The sequence below is a fragment of the Cryptomeria japonica genome, chromosome 8 (genome assembly GCF_030272615.1).
Source record: "Cryptomeria japonica chromosome 8, Sugi_1.0, whole genome shotgun sequence".
In the NCBI taxonomy this organism is placed as follows: Eukaryota; Viridiplantae; Streptophyta; class Pinopsida; order Cupressales; family Cupressaceae; genus Cryptomeria; species Cryptomeria japonica.
The window spans coordinates 106,979,823-106,996,387 of NC_081412.1; the positions used below are offsets into that span (position 1 = coordinate 106,979,823).

Below are 16,565 nucleotides of genomic sequence, written 5' to 3' on the forward strand. Positions count from 1 at the left end.
GAGAAGGGGAGCTGGTTGATGCCTGCATTAGCTAGAAGATTGTATCTCTGTTACATTCCGTAAAGCAATGATGGAAGATGACTTGCTTGAATCCTTCACACAAATGACAGGCTCCTGATGGGTAATTGTTTGGCCTCTGACTTTTAGCAGCATCTTTGTCCAGACCAGCAGTAATCACTTTTGAATCCCCCGCAATAATCAATGCCTCTATCTCAGCCTCATTATTAAGTATATAACCCAGAAAAAAGATCCATCTCTTAAGAAATGCCCCAAGAGGGATCTGACATGGGCCTCAGAATTAGCCGACTCTCGATTACCCCTAGAGATAGTGTCAAAAATAAGCTTAAGAAATACAACCAGATGCAGATTCTGCAAAGCTACAGTCTCAAAACTCATTTTCTAATCACTCCATTAATATTAAGCATCGACATTTTTTTAAAGTTATATAGCCATTGTACAATTTATTTTCTAAATTAAAATTTATATTGGCCATCTCCAAGTATCTGTCTTCCATTTAAAAAATGGCATACTTGTAACCATCCTCCTCTCCTATACCAGTACCAGTCCCAACCTTCTGAAAACTTTGACTTCAGGTATTCTTGCTACTGGCATAGGTCAGGATCTCTGTGTTTAGTTTCTGAATAGAACTATCAATGTGGAAGGGAGCACAATTAGTGATAGCTAGCACTTCCACTGCATGTGACTGAGCCAGGGTGTAGATGTTCCTCATGGAATGTGTCTCCAGGGTTAAAACCTGATTGATGTTAGGAATAATGAATTTGATTGCAAAACCAAATTACAAAATTAAATGTACATATCTGATTGTGGATCTTAAACAATAATTATTGTTATATAAACTGCAGAAATACATAATCCCCAAGGCAATCTTAGGGAAGGCTGCTCTGTCCCTCTTACAAGTTGAAACATTGGCATATGCTCCATTCCTTTATGGCAGTTTAACCTTCCAATGACCACTTAATGCTAAGCTGACCTGAAATTACTGCTGAATGTTACAGCCGACTATTGTATTCTCCTTTTTATATCTGCTCTTCCATGCCACAGTAATAAGATTTTATGTGAGATATTAAAAGACAATTTTCAAGATAGAATATTACAGCCAGCTCGATCTATTGTATTCTCACTGTCTCTACATTGACATCAACCAGCTCCTGACTGTCACATCAATTTTTTGAAGACAATTTTGAATATTTTGTTCTCCTTTTTATATCTGATCTTCCATGCCACAATAATCCGATTCTATTTGAGATGTCAAACAACGATTTTCAAGATAGAAGTAACTGTCCCAATCTTCATTATTGGCCAAATGGCATTGGGAGTTCCAACATATGCTTTAGATGGCATTTTGGCTTTAACTATGCTCTAGTGAGCATGTGTGGTTTGACCATGCTTACTATTGATGTGTTTTTTAGACACTTCTAACACATAATAAAATACCAAAGGTATTCTATCCGTCTTGATCAAAATCTTCCTGGATGCTAGATTGAATGATCAACCAAGATGACTCCAAGGTTTCTATAGTCAGGTCATGACATATGAATAGCTCAATTGGTTTGATATGTTTGCTAGTTATCCAAGGGGACTTACGTTGAATACTTGAATGTTGAATGTTTGGATGTTGCTAGAACTTAGATTCTAACTATTTACTTGGAAAATAAAAGAGCAAAATAGATAGGGTTAAGAAATATAATCTAATCCTAAGAATGCAAGAGCAATGGACAACCTTTGGTGAAACTCCACTAAGCCTTGTTTTGACATGCAAAGCAACAACTCCACAAAACTTAGTGCGATCATCTAAGGAGAGTAAAATGATGTTCAAATCACTATCAACAACAAGGATACCATCAAGACAATGTATATCAAAGTGTGATAGCAATTGAAGTTAAGCTCATTTAAGAATTTCAGTTGACCACACAAGGCAAATTTACAATCAGCAAATTGCTAGTGGTATGGATATATGATTTTCACCATTGATCATGCACAAAGTTCTTTCATTCATCTAATTATTATTATCTAACATGAAGATCCAAAAAGAAACCATGCAATTGTAGAAGAAACAACACATTTCATCATAACTTAAATGAAAAGAAAGTTTATTTACAACTTTGGCAACAATCTCTGCCTTCTCTTCCTATTCTACTCTTGCTGCTATCTGCTATTACTGAACTATTAACTTGCTTACTGATCTATTAACTATTAACCTGCTATTAACCTTTACAAATGAGAAGATTTGAGCCTTTTATAGATAACTCTTTACAATGAGTGGTTTAGATTGATTCACCATCAATGGCCATGATTACAAGATCAAATCCCTAATTAGGATTTGTTACAACACCTCCCTTTGGCCAATGAGAAAATTACATTTAGGTTCAATACTGAATGTGAACCAATAGAATATGAGGTTAGGTACCTCAAAGTTTGTGCCTCCATGGATGAGTCGGATACATTGCATCTGGACATGCTGATGTAGAACCCTTTGATTGGTTAGTCGTGACAAGGATGCCACCTTAGTTTGCTTGGTAGACTTGGTAGATTTGATAGGTCATCATGAAGGAGTGTTGATGCCTTGGGCAATATCTCTTGATACTCAACGTGTCCAAGCTCCTAATGTGATGATGACTTTGCTCAAATTGATCGTCTAACTTGGATTAGCTCTTTTGGCAATATTGGCAGTGATTCTTGTATTTCTAGAGGAATTTCAAGATTGTGAATTTTTTTTCTTTATCAGATGCATTTCCATGCTTGCTCTTGTGAATATTGTGCGTCATTCTTCATCCCTTTGAACTCCTCTATGTTGATCCTTCGTAATGTTGACCTTCATTCCATGAGGATGATCTTATCCTTGATGCCGATGACCTCCACTCTTGCCTTATAATGCCTTTACTTTGATGTTTCCTTTGAATAACGGAGTCTTCCTTCCATGTTTTTGATGTAGACTTTCGTGACATATGCATGCTGGATTTGCCTCCATCCTTCATGCTGATGATATTGATGCTGATGCTGATGTAGCCAGTTGATTGCCTGCACCAAATCTTTCCACCAGGTTGAATACTAAAATTTGCTCTTAAGTTTGACAATCTCAACCTTGGGTTAATATGCTATCACTCTTAGTGACTGATGCAAAATAAATTCGCTACCTTGCTGAAGATGAATTCACTTTGCCTTGAAAATTTAAAATCAAATCTCATCTTTACTTGTAGTGGCGGACCTCTTCCTTAGGATGGGTGCCAATGATTCCCTTATCCTTATCGTGGATCTGAGTGAGCAAAGGAAGGATTTTGTGGATCCAAGAGGGCAAAGGAAGAATTTTGGGGATTTAAGAGGGCAAAGGAAGTAACCTTGGACAAAATCGTGGATTGGAAGCAGCAAAGGAAGTCATTTAAACCTAATCTCCTTTTTCACTCAAGTCAAGCAAGCTGCAATCTCATCAAAAACAATATAACCTCAGCCATCCAAGAGGGCTTTGTCATCCAGATCGTGGATTTTGAGGGGCAAAGACAGTGCCTATTAAGCAGGTCGTGGCCTTGACAGGGCAAAGGAAATATCAAAGACACTTGCCTTATTCGCCCCCAATTAGCATTCAAACAACCTTTTGCCCAGGTCGGGCTTCGAAGAGGTTAAAGGAAATGCATTCTAGGCCAGTTCGGAGTTTGGAGGGGTCAAAGGCAGTGATAGCAAAGGAAGAATTTCATGGATCTCAGGGGTCAAAGGAAGTTTTTCGTGGATTTTGGAGGGCAAAGGAAGTTTTTTGTGGATCTCAGGGGTCAAAGGAAATGACCCAACACTTAAAAATATTGATCTATTTTAAAAAAAAAATACATATTTCGAATCTAGACAGTCTCTACTATAATGGGTTTTCATTGTTTAAAAAAATTCTGAAAATTTGGTGTTCAGATATATTTTTGAAGTCATTATTTTATATGAAGATTGATTTGGCCTTCAAGTTGCAGGTCAAACCAGGTCCAAGTTGAATTTTGCTTTCATTTATACAAAGTCGGTTTAGAACCCTTGGTTTGCATAATTGATTCTTGCCTAGCCCAAGCTTGGTGTGGTGGTATTTGACTCTTCACTTGCACAAGTATGACTCCAGCAAGTCAGCATTCTTGGTCTTGTTTGTATTTAATGATTTTGCTTTAAGCAGGTATCAATGCCTCATTTGCACCAGCTAATTTGCTCCTAGGTGTTCCTTTGCTCAAGTCAGTTTGATTGATCAAATATTGATCACTTCATTGGACCAAGACAAGGCGGTGTTTAGTGGTTCACTTGCTTCCTACATGTTGTAGTATTCTCCTTCATGTAAAGTAATCCTTGAATGCTATCTCAAGATTGATGTTGTCTTGAAATGTGAGTGCTTATCTTGAATTTGATATTCTTGACTTTTCCATGTGACTGATCCTCCGTGCTTCCTTGAATGCTCATCTTTCCTAGTCCTCCATCTTCATACCAAACCTGAAAGACCAAGAAAACACTTAGATAAAAATTGTGAACAAAAACCCTAGGTTAAGGAAATGTGAGATGATTCACGGGATTCATTTCATAAAACCCTTCAACATCTGGAAATAGCACCAAGGGGTTCTGCACATGATAATTCGAATCTGGAAATGCACTTTCAGACCTACAAATGACATATCAGATCTGGACCTGCATAAAATTAGGGAGGAAAACACCCAGATTTGGATATGAACAACTTGTTTGTCCTCACAAATTGCTTCCCTCCTCAAATTTGGCTTAAATTTGATCTTCTTCACAAAATTGCATTAATCTCTGCTTGAATTCATTACAGGACTGCATAAATTCGTTTCCAAAATCTGATGTAGATTATAATTCATGTCTGCCAAATTTTTCACTTAGATCTGCACCTCTTGAATTCTCCTTAGAATCTGACTACCTTAATTCAAATATGTTGTATTGTCATTTACTTATGCTCTTTTTATGATCTGATTTTGAATTTAAATCCCCAACAGTATTTGGATGTTGAGGATCACAAAAGTGGTTGAGGGAAGTGAAGAAAGGTCCTGAAGTGGTAAGGAAAGGTGCCACGGGGGTAAGGTGGAAGGTACGAAGGGGTAGGATACGTGCTGCCGTGTGGAGTCACAAGGGATAAAGGATGTGGGAGGTATAAGGGGTAGTGAAGTGAGTTAGGAAGGGCAGGGGATGGGAATGGAAGGGGTAAGGTAGGAAGGTAGGGAAGGGCATAAGGGGTGAGATGTGGGTTAGAGGATGTAGGTGTAGGTAGAGGTAGGTGAGGGTAAGGGTGAAGTAGAAGGGTAGATGATGAAAGAAGATGGAGGGATAAGGGATGTAGGGAGTTAGAGGAAGTGGAAGGAGATGGAAGGTAAGGGTAGGAGATTGGAGTGGAAAGGTAGATGGAGGATGGGAAGGTAGGTGGGTAGAGGTTGGAAGGAAGGAAGTGGAAGGAAGGGTGTAGGGAAGGGTGAAAGATGAAGGAAGATGGAGGGATAAGGGATGGAAGGGTGGAAGGGAAGTTGAGGGTGAATGGAAAGAAATGAAAGTGGAAAGGGAGATGTGAAGGATGTGGTGAAGGCAAAGAGGGGTGGAAGGAAGGAAGTGGAAGGGTGAAATGGTGAGGAATGGAAATGGGAGTCATCGGGTTTGGGCATCCACTGGCAGTGCTGGGAGAAGTGGAAGGGATTATGCCTTGGCTGGGCAAAGGAAGTGCTGTAAATGCCTCGGTTGCTGATCTAGGCAATCAAACAAAATTTAGCATTTCATCCCTAGTTCTACAAGCAAAAGATGTAAATCATTCATTTCGAAAGCCTTGAAAACTGACTGACCTCACTTAATCAAGAGATAGAGAGACTTGACTTGATTAGCTCTTGATCAACTACACTTCTTCAACGCAAAGGCAAATAGCAAAAGCCTCTACCACTATCCTAGAAAGCAGAAAAAAGTGGGGGTCCCCATTTGCAATGGGGTGATGTGCGAATACGTCACAACCCTTACCATTTACAAAACATCGAACAAGATCTAGTTTTGTTTAAATTGTTACATGGGTAATGCATGCTTCTACGTATCATAATGCTAATATGTACCTTTCACATTTTGAAATTCTGTTTTTATAGAAGTTCTGTAAATAACAAGATGCAATCCCAGTTTCCAATATTGTTGCAAAGCTAATGCCCCTCTAAGATGATAAAAACATGCCATTTCCAAATAGTGACATAAGGTACAGCAATAAGATTATCCATTCAGCTATTATTACTATGATAACTAGAACAGAAAATTCTCTGTGGAAAACATTTTAAATTGACCAAATGCATACAACTTATAATCTTCATTACATGTCAGTATATATGCTGAATTACAACCACAAAAAATGTGCTTAGCTTTTTTTGGTGTACAAATGTCATTCCGGAGATCACTTTGTCTAGCATCCACAAGAACTGGAATCCACTTCTTGCCCAATTTCTAGAAAGAAGTCATAGGCCCCTCCATGCAATTAAGATATCATGCAGACTCATTGATGAATACATCAACTCTGTAATTAAAGAATACAATCTGCCTGGACACTGCAGTTATGAGTTTGTGATCTGAGAAGGGAACACATTACGTCTTTAAGCAATTGGGAGTCTATGCAACACAGTATTTTTAGACATCCTTTTTCTGATATCAAAATTGGCCAGTATTTTACACTTAAGTGATCCCTTCAGTCACCCATTTCTCGTGAGTAATAATTCTTCATTTGACTGATATTTCATGAGCTTGATTGGTTGTCTTTCAACTTACTTGTACCTGATGTTCTATACTTAATGATGTGTCCTTTTGGAAATTTTTTGTAAGTGCTATTAAATCTAAATATCCCTTTAAAATTCAAGAACGTCGCTTTCCCTATCTCGTTTTTTGTTGATTCCTATTGCAGACACCTAGAATTGACCACATTTTAATGACACATCTAACACCACCACTTTTGCCACTGTCGACACCATAGTAGGCCCATTGTAACAACACTTATATCATCTCAATGCTAATTAATTAGGACTTATCCTCAAACAGCATCATCACATTAATTAATGAAACTAACATCCTATATCCATTCCCCCTAATTGAACAAACGATCTAATTATTTGATTAATTATCCTAAATTCCCAAATCATATTATAATTCCCCACTGATTGAACAATCATTTCACATCAACAATTTAAAATTAAAGTAAATACAACCCATCAATCCAAAACAAAGTCAACATTTTAATCCTAGCCATCAAATCAACCAAACTAAATCTAGCAATCCATCTCCAACTACCTTTAATCCAAATTCAAATTAACTTCTAATCCTAACCATTAATCTAATCAAGTCAATCCTAGCCTTCCATCCACTAACCACTAGCATTTAATCCCTCTTCCATCTCAAATTCAAAATTCAAATTTTCTTTCAAGCAGTTGTATCCATGCACCTTAAATCAATCTCAGCCTTCCATCTATCATCATTAAATCTATTAATCAAAACCCCCCAAGCCATTCTAGAAAGGAAGAAAATTGGATATAACAAGTTTATGCTGCAGGATTGGGCTCCTACACTCTACTTTAACCATCATTTCTTGCTTTTTGTCATTTTTGAAATCCTATTGCCTTAATCCAAGGTGCATACTTGATATAAGATGGGATTCACATTTAATGTTTGTTTCCTGTTGTTTTAATCTTAAGTTGCTGGTTCCTGTTTGGGCTCGGGTGGGGGTTGGGTTTGGGTTTGGGTTCATTTTGGGTATGTCTGTACAAAAGCATATAAAAATAACTTTTTTATACATATATGCAGCCGTAATTAAGTTCAAAATACACCACTATGCTAATAGTCAAATAAAATGGCAAAATACACCACCATATTAATAGTCAAAACTCGACTGTCATGATATATATTAAAGTTTTAGTTCATTTAACATAGCAAAATACATCACCATATTAATGTCTCAGTTCAAAAATAATAATGTCAAGTGTCAACAATCAGCCATCACTGATCAAATATCATATGGGTCATAAAAAATATCATCATTCTCCATATGCTATGGTAAATTAGAAGACCCACAAATAGTGCCACTGGCAGTGGCAATGACACTTGCATTGGCAGTGGTCTAGCATTCTCAGTCGCATGAACACTAGGTAGCTCATGGTCATCAGCAACTCCAAGTGTTGCAAGGTGGGAAACTAAATCATCCAACTCTGCATGCTCTGGATCAACATCCCACTACTTTGTCTCCCCTTGTTTGTATGAATTTTCTTTGTATATGAGGAGATGCAAGTTTGAATGCACAAACACCAAGTCCTCCGTGTTTTTGGAGTGTAGTCTATTGCGTTTTATTGAGTGGATGGGGTATGTGCTCCAATTCCTCTCAGATGAAGATGAACTAGCAATCTACTAAGATTTTGAAATTAGAGAGTAAGTTACAAATAGAATTAAAATATAAATAAAACAGTAAACGTAAAAGCAAGTTAAAAGATTTTTTTTATAAAACTGAGAATTTACTTGTGATACAGGAGGTTGTAGGTGCTGGCATGATTCTCTATGGAAGTACCGCCAACTATGAACATCAACCCTATACTTGTCCCAAAGAGCTTCAAGACCACAATCATTGGTGCTTGAAAAACTCATGAATTCAGCCCTCATTGTAGGCTGATGTCACGGTGAAAAGAGTCTGTGACTTGCTGCCCTGTACCCTTGAGCAACTTCGAGATCTCCATATAGGGCAACTCTTGTGCTAGTAAGGAGATGTTGACTATTATACTTGCAACTCAACACAAAGGCAAGAAATGCAATGGAGTGGTCATTTTTTTCTCTCTCCACCATGATTTGCTGTAGTTCTTTAAAGAATGTTTCTTTGGGATTTTTCTCTTTTTCATTTATGATGATTTTCATCTTCTCAATAATTGAGTCGATGCCATCATATACCTCACCCAAACAAGGTATATTCATGTCAGTATAATAGATCATGCTCAATATAGGCTCAATGAAACTCAGGAGGTACTCATCACAATCCCTTCAAGTGTCATCTAGTATCATTCTCCTATTAGGGCTGATTACCATGCTAGATAGTGCCTCACAAACCTTCACAAGTCGTCTCAACACGTGTTGGAGGTAAAACGGGTCTCAAGTTTGACTTAGAAGAACCACGAATCTGGTATCATTGATTGCCCAAAACCCTACCATCTATAGGGTCAGATGTTGGGTGCCTACTAGCCCCCCTCCAATTACAGTTGTGACAAATAATTATTTTGCAGGGACCTTTAGCCAACAACCTATTTCAAAATCAAAATAGTAAAAAATTAAAATTAAATTAAAAGGTTTACTAAAGTAAAACCTATTTATTATTTAACTTACCTTCAACAACTCCAATTGTTAGAATTGCCTAAATATGCGTTGTGACATATGGTGCTTGGTGATGAACATTTGGATCTCTTCGACATCAGCATACACCTGTTGATCCATTCAACTTTGTTGCCAATTTTTGCAGCATTAGGTTGAGTGAGTGGACGACACAAGTTGTCCAAAAATTGTGTGAATAACACTCAATCAATAACCCAACAGCCCTATAGTTTTTGGCATTGTCCTTCAAGATGTCCTCTACATGTTTCACTTCGTGGTCCAATATGGAAGCATGCACCTCATAACTTGGGCCCTTGAACCCCTTTGGAGCCTCATTATTTGATCTCACCACTTTTTGCCAATAAGGTGAGCGAACAACATTAAATGCCAATCCATTAGCATGGATACATCTAGCTATGTATTGCTCGCCAATCTCTCTACCTTTATTGTGAAATGCCATTTTCAACAATCCCTTTGTCCTCTTATGTGTCATAGGTTGTTCTTGAGGTACAAACAAGAATGGGTGGCCCTCTGTAGGTTCAAGATTGGAAGGTGATGGAGAGACCTTCAATCCTTTCTCAGTCCTTAGCAAAGGATGAGTGCTTGTAGCTATTTTCCTTGTTGCTTTGTCTTCTTTTGCTTCCTCTTTCATATATGCCAATACTTGTTCCTCTACAAGAAGGCCATTACCTTTTGGCATGCCTAGACAAAATTTGATGCTTTGATTGGGGATAAAGCCCAAATGTGCTTTCACTCGACTATATGAGCTGTTATATTGTGCTTTGTAACGAGAATAAATTCAAATAAAACCTCCTCCACCTGGAAGTTGTTGTACCATTTCCACATATTATTAAAGGGGAGAATGTGGGTTTGTTTTAAAGCGGGGTTGGCTCCCAGAGCTAGAAGCGTTTGCCATTTTAATACCTAACACAGTAATTCTATATACAACATGGATAGGTACAAAGCCACAAACTAAAATGAAAAATAAAATAAAATAGACTTAATTGCAATTTGTAAAAATAAGGAAAAATTAGAAAAAAAAAATATAAACCCACCTCTTTTGTTGAAATCTTCCTCTACAATGTCTTTGAGAACAAATCAACATTTGCAACTGCGTAGGAATAGCACAAGAACCAGCTTTGATCATGCAGCAATCAATCTTCAACTCTCTTTGTCCAATGTCAAGCAAAAAAGAAAGTTCACCAATGGAGAAAAATGTTTTTTTTTTCTTTCTATTGAGCATAAATGAAATAGGTTTTAACTTTTTGTTGTTTTCAATGGTCAAATTAGGGTTGGAAGGGGCCATCAAAGTTACCTTTTTGGCAAAAAAATACACTTACAATTTAAAAAAAAAATGGCAAATTCTCCATGCGTTCAGTGGCAGAAGTATTTTGAGCGCCGAATCCCGCAGCAAACTAGCCCCAAACTCAGACCCGGTTCAAACCAGACCAGGACAACAAAAAGTTTAAACCTAGTAACTCAATTTTTATCTTATATTTTAGTGTTCTCATCTATTTCTCTCTTGTCTATATATTTTTCAATGTATACCTCGGCTTTTAATTAAATTGGGAACTTCGATGTTCTTGCTTTGGATACCGAATTTTTCATGCATTCTGTTTTATTATCTGGAGTAACATAGTTTTGTAGTTAAAATAAATGTTTGTGGGTTAGGAAATAAAAAATTGTATGCCTTTCTAATGTTTCCTTTTCTATTTTCCAGGATTCCTTGCATGCATAAGTTCTTTGCTAGTTTCTTGATTCTGTGATAAATGTTATATTTGCTGGAACATACTGATGAATATCAAATAAGGAAATACTTATTTGTAGTTGGTACCAAAATTGTTAAGTGTAAAGCTTCTGTTTGAAACGAATAGGATTATTTAAACATTCACACTTTTTGTGCTTTAACTGGCAGGCATGTGGGAACTCAAGTGCTCTGTTTCTAACTGCAGCGGCACAGAATCTCTTATGCCTCAAACTGGCAGAAGAACTTGGGGTGGTGGTTTCAAACCCATGGGTGACATGGTTTAAGGTTGCAAGTGTGCCAGCCACTGTTGCACTTCTGGCAGTCCCCTATCTTTTGTACAAGATCTACCCACCAGAAATCAAAGATACTCCAGAGGCACCTGCTATGGCAGCCAAAAAGCTAGAGGCAATGGGACCCATGACAAAAAATGAATGGGTTATGGTTGCAACAATGCTTCTCGCAGTCTCGTTGTGGGTTTTTGGGTATGGTTTATTCTCTTACACCTTTACAAGCACACCTTGAAAAATGCATGACATGCATGTGCTATCTTATTATTTGGAATTTTTTTAATTAGCTCACTCACAAAATGGAGAGTTTGATTGAATACTCCTTGAATTGAATACAAGCTGAGTTCCTTGAATCCATACGGCTTTGAGTAATTGTGGCTTTCCAGGAAAAGAGATCAACCAATCCTTCCTGTAACTTTTGTCAGAATTGCTGTGCTTTGTGGTTAGTATTTTTTATGAGGTCCATCCATCTGGATATTGTGATGTGTAGTTCCTTGTAACCTATAACTGTCATAGCATGATCGATATTCAGTCTCTAGCTGTCATCTTTTGAATTATAAATCTTTCATAGGTTAGAGAAATAGTCTGATATGGTTGTCCAATAGATTCTCTTCAGGATATCATGTTGACACCAAGCTACAAACAAAGGGCAATCTGTTGCAAGATGTAGAAATGAGTGATTGCATAATTTGAAAGATAAATGCCCAAATCAAATATAGCTGTAAAGGTCTTTATTACTGAATGACTATTTTGTATGGTAGTATGGATTGTTGATTTGTCAGTTCAATGAGCCCAACATAGTCGGCACTAACCATCAACATTAACAGACACGAGCTTTAGTAAAATCTAGAGCTAAATTTGAGCTTTGAATGCGTCTTTGAAGCAAACTCTCAAGAGGAAAGGGCAAAAATATCCCATAAATATCTAAATAAATTGACAAGTAGAGGATTAATAAAAATTATGATGGATGGATGTACACTTATAATGACATCCTATTGCTAGCTGTGAAGTCATATATTATAAGATTTAATCAAGGAGTAGTATCTGTTTAATTATTATGGGCCATGGCCATCCAATTTAATTCCTTATTTTGCTATGTTGCACGCTATCTCTTTTTGAGATGCATTATTCCGTAGAAGTGTCGTTCCCTCATGCTAATATCATATCACAAGTCTCAAATCTAATTAGGATAATGAATTATTGAAACATCTGTGGAAATGGTAGATTGTGGTCTCCAGTAAATGTTTCAAAGTTTGTTATTGCTTATTAGGTGAGTTTTTGAAGCTATGTCTATTGACTACATAATCTCTCATTTAAAGTGGACTTCAAGTGGTTCAAAAAATGCAATGAGCACATGTTTTTAACAGTGTCACTCTATCTTTAAGAATTTGAAATTTGAATTGTTTGTCCATGATCTCTAAAGTTGAGTGGTACCAACCTATTTTCCAAATCGAGATAGGAAAGCTGACATGGTACCGATGCCTGATGCTGCATTAGTAGTCTGATAAGTATATTGCCAACATGACAGTATTGTCTATCAGCTCTTGATGCTTGCCTTTTTTTGGAGTTGAGGAGATAAATATGATATTCAAGAAAAATTTCTTTAACTATGCTGATTTGCTGATCTTAATCACATTACTAACTCCGTTTAATCTTTTATTAAATTGAATATGACTTGCGAACATGGTCTTTTGGATGAACAATTAATCATTGAATAATTTTATTATTTCTTTTATATCTTCATCATAATTCCAATAATGGGTAGGTACTTGGCATTAATAGTTTAGTGATCACTGGGTAATGTTTGCCCAGCTCAAATGTCATGCATGTTTGCAGATCAGGAATGTGTTGACTGCGGATCAGTGCAAAAAGATATCAATGCACTTACTTATATGCAGTGGGTTGTTAACTGCGGACCATATAGTTTCAAACTTTCAACACATTCTCTGAAATCATGCAGGTTTATGCTAGATGGATAACAACATAATACATTGTTACCATTTGATTGCAAACATGTGTGATGGTTAAGTCCAGCCAGTCATGTCTGTCAAAACAATTTCTTTTACAATTTTCTCAAGAACTGATCTAGAAATGTGTTGACTGCGGATCAGTCCAAAAAGATATCAATGCACCCAGAAATGTGTTGACTGAGGATCAGTCCAAAAAGATATGAATGCACTTACTTATATGCAGTGGGTTGTTAACTGTGGACCATATAGTTTCAACACATTCTCTAAATTATGCAGGTTTATACTAGATAGATAACAACATAATACATTGTTACCATTTGATTGCAAACATGTGTGATGGTTAAGCCCAGCCGGTAATGTCTGTCAAAACAATTTCTTGTACAATTTTCTCAAGAACTGATCCTTCTCTCTCCTTTGTGAAATAAATATTAAATACCCAAGTCTCTTGTTTTTGAATTTCCATGACGCCTTGTCTTTGCTGTATATGCTTATGGATGGAAGTTGAATTTGATGTTATAGATTGATCAAGAGAAAAATGTAGTTGTATTATCAATTTTGAGGTGGATTCCAGACTTCAATGTTTGCCTAGTATCCTGCTCTTGATTGTTTTTTCTCTTTTTTCTGGGTTACATTGTGTTTGTTGGTTTCTATTCTGCTCTTGGGTGTCTCAGTTATTTTCAGGGTACTAATTTCCTAAATAGGATCCTTTCCATCCTTTCTTGCATCCAATGTTTCTTTAATCTTGTTGGCTGATTTTGTTTTAAACTTATGTTTTTTTGTTAATTGTTAGTGTGTTTGGCTCCTTCATTCTCAATGCAAGCGGTTTCTTTCTCAAGGACTTGGGATCTTACTGCAAGTGGGTCTCTTACTGATGTTCCAAGCCATCTATGAATTGGAGTTCTTGGTATTGTGTGGGTATGTTAACTAGTTTAGTGACTAGATTTCTGCCTTAAAATACTTTATTGATTATTATTTTACTTTGGTGGTTTTAGGTTTCCCTTTTGTGAAGGTTACTGTTTTGTTACTTTGGAGACCAATTCAGTGATTTCCCAAATGTTTAGGGATTTCTTATTCTCTAAGCTATTGAGCTATTTTTGGCTGTTCTGTTAGTGTCTACATCCTGCAATGAAGGATTGAGAGAAAATTTATCATCCAATGTTGAAACATTAGTTGTATATGCGTCCGTAGCACTCACTGTCGGTAATTGATATATTCTACAACAGAAACTTGTAGATGACACAGTAGGACAATTTGATTGTAGTTTAAAATGATGTTTCAAATGTGCAAGCCATAAAACTAAATTATTCTTTAGATTCTAAAGAGGTGTTAAGGCCTCAGGGAAGATGTATATCATTGTACCATAAAAGTAAATTATTCTTTGGATTCTAAAGAGGTGTTAAGGCCTCAGGGAAGATGTATATCATTGTATTAAAGCATATATATCCAACCTTTAGGTATTCTCTTGTGCTAAATGTACCTTTTGAAAGATGTGCCTGAACTCTGAAGTTCACCCTCGATTTATGATTTTTAAGAACAAACAGCTACTGAAAGGTGTCCAATCAAAATTGTATTTCTAGATATTTATAATTGTATTTGTTGTTGAAATATTTATTTTTAGCTATATTTCTTGAGTGCTTATATGATAATTATTATAAATCACAGGGACATGCTTGGAATAGCAAGTGTTGTAGCAGCAATGCTGGGTCTCTCCATTCTCTTACTTTTGGGCGTTTTGGATTGGGATGACTGTTTGAGTGAGAAGTCCGCTTGGGACACACTGGCATGGTTTGCAGTTCTTGTAGGAATGGCAGGCCAGCTGACCAACACTGGCATCGTTCAGTGGATGTCAGGTTGTGTTGCTAAATCTCTTGCAACATTTTCCTTGAGCTGGCCTGCAGCATTTGCAATTCTTCAGGGATCATACTTTTTGATTCACTACCTATTTGCAAGTCAAACAGGACATGTGGGAGCTTTGTACTCTGCCTTTTTAGCAATGCATTTAGCAGCTGGGGTACCTGGGGTACTTGCAGCACTTGCTTTGGCATATAACACAAATCTCTTTGGAGCTCTCACTCACTACAGTAGTGGTCAAGCAGCTGTATACTATGGCGGTAATTTTCTTTCTTGCTTTTGAATATGAAAATGGTCTCTTGCAGCATTTGTTCTGTTTTTCCGCTCATTGGATACAAATTTTGTGTGCTTTTCTGATCTAAACTGATCAACTTTTGTTTTATTCTGCAGCTGGATATATTGACCTTCCTGATATTTTCAAATATGGATTCATTAGTGCCATATTCAATGTTTTGATATGGTCTGGAGTTGGAATTTTCTGGTGGAAATTTTTAGGCCTCTACTAGTGAGGGGCAACAGAATAGCACAAGTTAGGAGTTGTAGGACTTTTTAAAAAGATATTTCAGATATTGATTCTTGAACAGTTCCATTTTTAATTGATTGAGCCACTAATTCTGTCCAAGATCTGATTCTGTTAAAGTGCAGTACATACTGATTCTTCATTTTATTTTTGTGAGAGAGAGAAATAATTTCCCAGTTATCATTTTGAAGCGAAATGGGTGAAAGATTTAACATTTCACATATCAAGGCAGTCCAATAATTGGCTGTCTGAGTTCATAAGAGTCATTATCATGTTATTGCTTTGTTGTATCCAATTGATGCATATCCCTCTATTGAGAACTATTCTTGAGTAATTTGACTCATTCTTCCTTGAATTGTGATGTGTGCTTTTACTGTTTAAGCAAGGACATTATTTCACTTAATGCTAATGGCATCAGGCCATGCTACTATAGAAGAAATGACCTATATGCTTTTTTAACGTCAGTCAAGTCAATTTTGTTTCATGTAGATGCACACAAGTTTTATGTTGCTTTGCCATTCTGTATGATCATGTCCATAATTGTCAAAATATTGTTTTGGAGAGTAATCTCGTCTTATGTCTGGGATGTTGTATCCAAAACTCTGCAAGAGTACTGGAAGAAGTAACTAATCTATCAATATTGTGCTGGTAAGCACAAGATGATATTAGTCCAATGGAAGTTGCTTCAATGCATGAGGCATCGGTCATTTCAAAACCATATTTTCAGTTATTTGCATGCCAGCTTCAGTATGGTACTATAATAGTATAAATGCAAATTTCTGAAATGTCAGGTCAAATTATACATAGGGAAACCAGTCATCTCAGATATATTGATACCTGATAAGTTTTGTATATAT

General features: G+C 36.7%; 1 protein-coding gene across 1 annotated transcript in view; it reads left to right on the top strand.

The window, feature by feature from the left end:
• LOC131062449 (dicarboxylate transporter 2.1, chloroplastic) overlaps positions 1-16,063 on the top strand; it is a 36,187-nt gene extending 20,124 nt beyond the window's left edge. Inside the window, exons 3-5 of the mRNA XM_057996115.2 lie at positions 11,249-11,562; positions 15,000-15,448; positions 15,579-16,063. Coding sequence (XP_057852098.1) covers positions 11,249-11,562; positions 15,000-15,448; positions 15,579-15,694 — 879 coding nt within the window. The 3' untranslated portion in view covers positions 15,695-16,063. The remainder of the gene's footprint in view (positions 1-11,248; positions 11,563-14,999; positions 15,449-15,578) is intronic.
• The last annotated feature ends 502 nt before the right edge of the window (positions 16,064-16,565 follow it).